The sequence below is a fragment of the Podarcis cretensis genome, assembly GCF_951804945.1.
Source record: "Podarcis cretensis genome assembly, chromosome: 3".
In the NCBI taxonomy this organism is placed as follows: Eukaryota; Metazoa; Chordata; class Lepidosauria; order Squamata; family Lacertidae; genus Podarcis; species Podarcis cretensis.
This window is the reverse complement of record NC_137172.1, coordinates 37870497-37879576: the sequence shown is the minus strand read 5'-3', so window position 1 is coordinate 37879576 and position 9080 is coordinate 37870497. Positions and strand designations below refer to the sequence as shown.

At 39.3% G+C, this 9080-nt stretch overlaps 1 protein-coding gene across 2 annotated transcripts in view; it reads right to left on the bottom strand.

Moving 5' to 3' along the window:
• Positions 1-3578: 3578 nt before the first annotated feature.
• KIF6 (kinesin family member 6) overlaps positions 3579-9080 on the bottom strand; it is a 152564-nt gene continuing 147062 nt past the window's right edge. For both annotated transcript variants that reach the window (XM_079969227.1, XM_079969228.1), the window contains 2 exons: positions 8703-8809; positions 3579-3662 (listed from right to left, as the gene is read on the bottom strand). In XM_079969227.1, the coding sequence (XP_079825353.1) occupies positions 3646-3662; positions 8703-8809 (124 nt within the window). In that variant the 3' untranslated portion in view covers positions 3579-3645. The remainder of the gene's footprint in view (positions 3663-8702; positions 8810-9080) is intronic.

Below are 9080 nucleotides of genomic sequence, written 5' to 3'. Positions count from 1 at the left end.
AGATCTACAGATCAGTGACATGGACAGTGCATTCAAAAGCCTAATCTAATACAAGCCAGACACCATCATACCCTCCCAGAATGGAAAATGCTATAGGGCACAATCCTCCAGAATGTTTGCTTGTTTCTTTAAAAGACCAAACGCTTTTATATTTATGTGTCCTTATTTACATAATTTAGGTTTCCCCTCCCTTACGTGAACAAGAGTATGGCAATGTGTTATATTTTCAGGCTTCACAGTAACGGTTAATTTTTAGTTTTGCTTTAGTCTGATAAACAACTGGGCTTCTTTGAAGGGAGTGTTATTTAAATGCTTGCTAAATATTGAGAATCATTCCTGGCTGCTGTGCGTATGCCCCCAGTGCCTAAATGAATCCTCAGTGATGTGCTCCTGGGCCTCAATGGCATGCAAAACCTGGCCCTGGTGTGGTGGTGGATCCTTCTCAGTGACCAGAGGGACCTCAGGAGACCCATTCCTGGCCCTGCTGGCCAGATGCCAGTGGGTCATATTAAGCTTCATACACCATGAGAATCTGGGCTGCCTTCTCGGGAGTCCTGGCCACAGCCACCTCAGGGTAGTGGGGGTACCAGAAGAGAGTCACCAAATATCTCTAGCGCTTGTCTTCACTTGGCCAGTGGAAGAAAGCTCCGGAAGACTTGCCCACTGCATTGGCTTGAAACTTTATAAACCATTTTAATAAATCAGCTTCAGTGGTCTAGCAGTATGTAATTGTGTTCATTTACTACCCTTCTTTGGCTTCCCTTCGTGATAAAGAATCATAAAACTGGAGGGGTGATTATTACTCCTGGTAATCTTTGCTCATCAGAGTCTTCTTCTCACCCAGGGATTCTCTGCAAACAAAGCAGGTGGAGTCAGAGTAATTTGCCCTGCCTGGAACCGATAAATAGTATTTACTATATTGGCAAGTTTACACAGCCATTGGTTTACTATCACCCTGGTTAGTATTCAGTGTGCATGTGATACTATTTACCAAAGAAAGCCTTTCCACTGGTGGTTAAGTAGGCTGAAAGACAAAAACAAACCCATATTCACAACTGTAGCTTCTGCTCTGCAAAGTCATTTTTCCAAGGAGTGTGGAAATAATGTGTTTCTGTATAGCACATTAGAACTACAATTCTATGCATATTTACCTGCAAGTAACCCTATTAAACACCTGCTGCACGAATGTGCTTACAATTCATGTTTATGGCCTCAGTCAGATTCCTTGTGCAAACTAGTCAGTGTTTATAACTCAGAACCACATGTTCTTCAAGTGCTGGAAGGGAACGTAAACAACACCAGGATGATGAGCTCCCCAAACTGCACCCGTTTTGCATATTCCGTTAAACCCGCTTAATTTAAGTTAGCAAAACTTGCGAGTGACAATCAAGAAGCTGTAAGCAGGTTGCACTCCTGTCAAACTCTAGCTGACATTTCTTCATACCATGTCTGTGCTTATGTTTTTGGCCTGGAGATGAATTGCTGGTCTATTGCCTGCACATGACTGGCAGTGTAACTCATGTGCCTTCTGTGGGGATTGTAGCTGTGTGCTGTGGTCCCCAGACTTCACTTGAGGAGAGGCCCAAAGTGGTTTTCTGCTTTCCCCAAATGCTAATCCTGGAGGCTGTGCTATGGATTTTGGCTGCACTTAAGCAGGATTCTTGTTTTGAGGAGGAAAGGCGAAACCATTCAGCATCATGGAGAGTCTGGTTATTTACTTCATTCTTATTAGAAGGGTACAGATCCTCGTCCTAATTGCATTCTAAAGGTACCCAATCTGGCTGCAGCTGCCAAGTGTGCTGCAGCTGCAAAAAAGGTGAATGTGAATTTAGGCTGCATTAAAATAACCATAGATACCAAGTCATGAGAAGGATATCTTCTAGTTCAGAAGAGGGTAATGTAGATAGCTGCCAGTATGAAGGGCAGGTGCTATGAGGAAAAGTTCAAGGAACTAGATATATTTAGCCACTGAGGATGCTCTAGGTCTGGATTTCCTGCCATGAGAAGATGGTGGGATGAAATGGCTCACATGGCTTCCTTCGACACAACCGTCATATGGTTGTTGCAAGGATCTCTCCTCTGGGAAACTGGTTCATTACACATTGTGTTATACTAGAGACAGGAATGAAAGAAGGAAGGAAAGAAAGCAGCTTCAGGAAGGAGAATTCAGAGCAGAGAAGCCACAGTGAGAGAGGAATTGCTCAACCTTTTCGGTGCTCAAAGCATCTTCTCTTGATCCCCCCCATCTCAAGGGGCCAAGGAACTGGGAACTGGTAATTTGGAGTGGCAAAGATACAGACATGAAAAAGGTTAAACACCCTCCTTCCCACACATATTGCTTCTGAGTGCCAATAGCCCATAGGTCATAAATGTTTTCTTAAAACATAAATAAATCTCAGGGCTCAGGGCCATTTGCAGAAAATGTGTAGTCAGCTTGAAAAATAAAGCATTCAACTGCATATGGCTGTTGTTCTCTCTCCCCATCTCTCTATTTCTCTGAGTGTGTCTTTATTTTGCTTTACTGAGCTCCGGAAATGCATGCAAATGTTAAATACATGCAAACACACTTCAAATGCCCACCATGACAAATTCTGTGAATCTCTGAGGTAAAGCTCCTTGTCTAGAAGTTTTAGAATGTGGATTTTACTGACATAAAAAGGAGAAATTCAGGATAAACATTACAATTTTCCTTTACACATTGATTAATTCTTGTGTCAAGTGATGTTTTTTTGGTGGTTTTTCTGTATTTAGTAACATATTATTTTCTGATATATGGCAGTCATCATTCAGCAAAGCCCTGAACAGAAACTGATTTTTGAGCACAAACGTTTCCAACAATAGTTGATGATAATACATTATCCAAAAATAAAGGGGAAGAGGGTCCACAAACATACAGGTTCTCAGCATCTCAAGGGCAATAATGAAAATCCTATATGCAAAAAAGCAAAAACAAATTTGGAAAAATAATCCAGCAGTTTAAAAACACAGAGCTCTCAACCTGACAAACTAGGACTCCATGGACTACAGTTTAACTAACAACCTCATTCTTTTGCAAATACAGCTATGAAAATCTCCTTTTATAATAAAGATCGGATTTAGCAATCTAATTCATAATATCCAAATATATGAAAGTTGGCTTTTCACAATTTTTTTTAAAAAAGTTTGTTGACATTAAATTAACAACTCTAAATGAAATTATAAGGGATAAAAATAATTGCTGTGTTTTGCACAGTGCTACTGAGCCAAAGCAAACCACAGCCAAGAAAAAAACCCAAACCCTAACATGATGTGTAAATCCAACCTGCGGAGAACTGGGCAACTCTTTCATAAGATTCCCAGGGATAAAAAATAAATAAATATCCCAGGCAAAGAGTTCTTCTGCTTGTGCTAGGCATGGGAAAGTGTTCTTAGAATTTCTAAATAATCGAAACATTTACAAGCTACATAAAATGGCCATCTGATTCCCCATAGCATAATCTAGGATATCCTCTCCGGTTGCTTACGTTTTGTCATGTTATTCCTTGGACAAAACCAATGTTTTTTGCCTCCTGTAAATTCAGCTGCAGCTCAAAGGTCCATTGGTGTTGCAGTATCTCTGCACTGCTAGTTTTTATTTTGAAATGGCAGCTTGTTGTATGACAAAATTCATTTGTTTCCCAATCCTGAAAGGGAAAAGATAAAGGTGCCAGGCACAAATCATTAGGTTTAAACTTGTAATTATTAATCTAGGAATGTTAGGAAAAGCAAAGACCGGCCTTCTTCTTTACAGTTCTCAACCTCAAGAAATGTGATACCATGAATTGTTTCTGGGCTTTTTCAGTGTATCAGCACAAGATCCATGTCCTGGGGCATGACCACCCTAGTGACCTCCAGCTGAAGGTGGGGAAACAGCACCAAAGTTTCTACAGCTCCAAATCGACTAAAACTGATCCCAAGAAGTTACATTGGAAGTTGTAGCTGACACCTCACTGGTGACTACAGTGAATGTGGCTGTGGCATCAAGACTGCTACAGAGGTGAGCAACGTTATCCTTGAAATACCTTGCAAACAATTCAGAATGGGCTTCCAAATGATCTAAAATGCCATTCCCTGGAGTAGATCTCAACAGACTTCAGACTGTTGAAAAAGGACAACTATTGGAGGGTGTGATAGAGGCAGAGAAGTGGGCCCTCTTCACCACCCTCACCACCACACTGAAGCAAGCTTATGTTGTTTTCCTCATGCTCAGCTTCACAGCACATTTTTCACTCTAGGCAGCATATGGCCTTTCTCATCGCCCTAAGTTCACTGATTTACCAAAGTCTAGTACAGGCTCCACAATGCCAGAGAGGGCATTGGTCAACTAGCTTCCTTGAGCAGGAAGAAAAGAACCACCATTGCTCTGGTTTTCATTCAGTGTAAAGACAGCCATTGACTGAGGAAGATAGTCACTAGGAAAAGGAGCTGTAAATATGGGTGCTCAGTTAGCATTCCCCCTAAACCACTATTGATTCAAAAATAAAATTCAAAAATCTTTCTAAAATGGTTGGTTATTTTCAATACTTTCATAAACACCTGCTGTGATCCTGATCCTGAATTGCAGCCAGAAAAATTGCTGCATAAAAAGGAGTATATATTATATATATTATAATATATATATATACATATAATATATATTATATATATTATAAAAAGGAGTATATATTATATATATTATATATTACTGGAAGCTGTGGCTTTGACTCTATCCCAGCAGATATGGGAGTATTGTACACCAGAAACTCTTTGAAAGGTACATTAACTGCAGTTGAAAGTTTCCTGACTGTAAAATCTAGACCAGAGGGTTCCTGCATTCATGATGGGACCTGGAAATCAGTTATACATGGCTTTGCAGATCAATACAATCTGAAAAAAGTTTGAAGGTGAATAGGAGGTTCTAGCTAGATTGCAAGAGATCAGTGGTACAACCTTAGAAATGCTGGCCCCAACACTCGGCCTAAGCTAGATCCTATCAGCCACAAGTCCTTTTAGCTAGAGCTGCTTCAAACTGGAACCCCCAGAGAGATAGCACCTCAAGCCAGATTGCAGGGAAAGGGAGGCCTTACCTGCCTCTCTGCTTGCAGTGAAAACAGCACATAAGGCATGAGTGTGAGGTTCCAGACCTGAGGGTTACCCCTTTAAGGCACCCTACTCTTCAGCAAAGGGTGGAGCCTAAGAGAGGTAGTCCAGTCCAAAAGGCATAAAGGGCCTCTATCTTCCTTGGAGCTAATAGTCTGCTTGAGCTATCCAAGGTCCTGAACTCCAGCCTAACAAAGAATCCAGAGTTTCTGGTCTCTGATAACAAGACAGAACAGCACCCAAACACCACCCAGAATTTTCCTGTTGTAATATTAGTTAATCCCCAAATTAATTAATTTAAGGAAGTTCACAGAAGGGAAGTTTCATGTGCCCACAGTCCACCTTTATCCCATGAATAGATCTCCCGAACAATGTAGGATTTTATCCTGATTTTATCCTGATTCTAATTTTTAAGCTGTATTTTAATCAATTGTTTGATTGTGTTGATTGTGTTTTAATGTATTTGATATTTGATGCTAGCCACCCTGAGCCCGGTCTTGGCTGGGGAGGGCAGGGTATTAATAAAAAATTGCTTACTTACTTACTAGGATGGGTAATAGATCCCACCATAACTTATTCAGATAACTCTTCCTACATAATTACTAAAACTGATCTAGATATAGCCCCACTAGGTTTTTGTAAGGGCATGAGTACCCTTTGTTGTCTTACCTGCACTTTTTTTCTAGTTAGTTGGCCATGCTTTCTTGGTGTACTGAAATTGGGTGACAAACTCACCAGCTTTATTTCATCATGGTTTGTTGGGGAATACCTTACAATTCAGCATCATGATATATTTAGAAAGAGCCTGACAAGAAGTTGAGACACATGACATCTCAAAGCCTAAGTGTCTAAATGTTTGCTCTGGATGGAAGGTGTTTACACCCAACAATTATTGCTGATAACCACAGAGATAGACTAAAGCTCTGTTATGGGATAATGCTAACACCATCTGGCAGGTGCTGATAGCTTGCTGAGTAATGCTGTCGTCAGCAATTGCATGGTGATGGAAAGCTATTGCTTCACTAATCACAGCTGCTTTCATGTGTTCTGTATAATTTGCTCCCATCTCTACTGAACCGCTGCTATAAAGAATCTCTCTTTTTTCTTTATAAAGATTAATAGCTTCCTTTTTACCTTTGGGTGCCACTGTTGTCTATTTAATACTGAATGTCTTCTACCACTTGCCATTTTTAATTACCTTCCTAAGCGAGTGAAATGTAATACATTCATCATCTAAGGGCTGGTTTGCACACAGCCTGGGTATGTAGTGCATGTAAATGGAAAAGTTTGTGGATTGAGCCCAGGTTCAGATGTCCATCCTATTCTGCACAAAGAACCTTTAAAATGAAGAAGAGCAGGTAAGGCTCATTTACAAGATAAAAAGGACTACTTGTGTAGGCATTTACATTAGCAAAGCGAGGGATGATTGGCTTTTACCTTGTATGCTACCTAAAATTAATTTCCAGTTTTGCCGGTATATAAAAACCACAGTGTGTTCCTTTACTTCTGTTCTCTGGTTAACAAGAAGACTGGAAACACTTAAGGCTGGAAATAGATCCAAGTAACTGTTTGATTTTATATTCTCAAAAACAGGATATCAGTCATTGTGCATATTCCTTTGTGCCTGCGTAGCTCCTAGGAGAACCTAAGCCACCTACGTCTGCCATCTCTACACTCCATGCAAAGACTATGACTAAAGCAGACCTGATGGCTTTATCAGCAAGCCAGATTACCCCTCACACCCTCTGCTTAACATCCAGCCTGACAAAGAGTTCTGGAGAACTCTAAAGCTTGCTCACTATTTTGTGACATTTTGGTTGGTCTTAATAAATATATTTTTCTTATTGGCCAACATGACTGCCTTTACCGTTTGTGTGCCTGCCATCCAGCCTCAAGCTCAGTATTGATCACTAGTATTAAGATGAGAACCAGGAATTTGAAACCAGCTCTCTGCTACTGGCCATGTACAATCTGTTTCAGTGTCCTAGCAATTGCTGGACTCCAGGGGTAATGACAATATACTTCCGATTGCCAGTTACTAGAGAACAGCAGAAGGGGCAATCATTTTCAAGTCCCACTTGTGGGGTTCCCAAAGGAAACTAATTGGCTACTATAAAGGACACTGGCTTGGCTTGGCCATTGCTCTGATTTAGGTTCTGGACTACTGAAGTGCAATTACTCAATTGGTAATCTTGCTTCCATGCTCAGTAAGCAGCAATAAAAGGGGCAGAACTAACAAGTAGGAAGCTTTTTATTCATTTTGCAATGAATTTTTGATAAATGGAACTTTCTTCCGCATCAGGATTATGCAGCCCAAGGATCTTGGCAATGGGCATTTCTGGATAACACAATGCCCCTTTAAGTCTCCCATTTAATACTGCTTCTTGGTGACTGCACAAAATCAATGTCTCAGCAGCACCATAGTAGTATGGAGACAGTCACAGAAAAAACATATGAGAGCAACCCTGTACCACAGGAAAGTTATTCAAAACTGCAATAATAGAAGCTCAGCTAGAATGTACATTGCAGTTCATGAAAAGTATCACCAAGACCAAGTGGATGCCAACATGCTTAATGAGCAGTGTCTGTATTAAATTTTTTATTAAGTTTTTCCATAAAATCTCCAATCATACAAATTTTCACATCACATATTTTAACTTATTGGACCTCCCTCAACTCTTCTGATAATCATCCATAGTTAAATTTCTATCTTCACATTCCTTAATTTTAATATCACCTTTAAATAAAATTTTTCTATCCTCATTTACATTCTTGCAATATTCCTTATTTTTTTCACAAAGCTTCTTTAAAACACACTAGCGTTGTATGTTCCTCACATACAGTTTTCAAATATTCTCTGAATTTTCCCCAATCCTCTAGAAACTTATGATCTCTTTGGAATCTAATTTTTCCAGTTAATTTGTCCAGTTCTGCATAGTCTGTTAGTTTTGTTCTCCATTCTTCCAAAGTCGGTTAATGAGCAGTGTCAAGGATGGCAGGGAGAAGAGAGAAAAAGAGAAAAAGAACCACCAGGGCTCTTCTAATTTTCTCAAGAGCAATATAGGAAATTGTATCAAAACTGAACCTTACTAAGAAGAAATACTATGAAGCAGGTTTGTTATTACACACATAATATTACACACATATTATTAACATATTACGCAGCCCTGTTTAGGGAAGTTTTTAATGACTGATGTTTTAATGTAATTTTAATATTTTGTTGGAAGCCTCCCAGAGTGGCTGGAGAACCCAGCCAGATGGGCGGGGAATAAATAATAAATTTATTATTATTATTATTATTATTATTATTATTATTATTATTATTATTATTCCTTTAATTAATGATAAGTATTTCCAACCTTTCAAGAGCATCCCAAATGGTGAACATAACAGTGCATTTAAAAACAATGAGTAGGACTATGGTGAATACAGACATTACCATAACATGAATTAATGTGAAAATGCTCTATACTGGGACACATTTATGAAACATATGCTTTTGACTCTTTGCTATAAACCTGGATGAGATTGCATCGTATCCCTAGACAATTAATGCTATAACATAGATCACAATGTGGTCCAGTAGTGCACTTAGCAAGGCTTACCTTTCTTTTGTATGAGATTCTGCCTGGCCCTAATGAAAGCTAGAATGTCAGCATCTGTTTGGTGGTCTCCTGTGAAGGAGATAGATGAACTTTGTACTGGTGAAATCCTGCAATAACAAAGTTTATGTAAGCTTTCATCTGAGTTTTCTACTGCTTAGATTTTCTATTCCTTCTTGTATATTAATTATTGCTACTACTACTACTATTATTATTATTATTATTATTATTATTATTATTATTATTATTTCTTCTTGCTCTTCACCCTAAGGTCCCAGGGTGGGTTAAAGCCTTAAAAACAATTTAAATAACTTGTGCTTTCTGTCTTCAGGATATAGGCCTAATCCACAAAGTGCTACACAACCTCTGTTCATTTCTTTC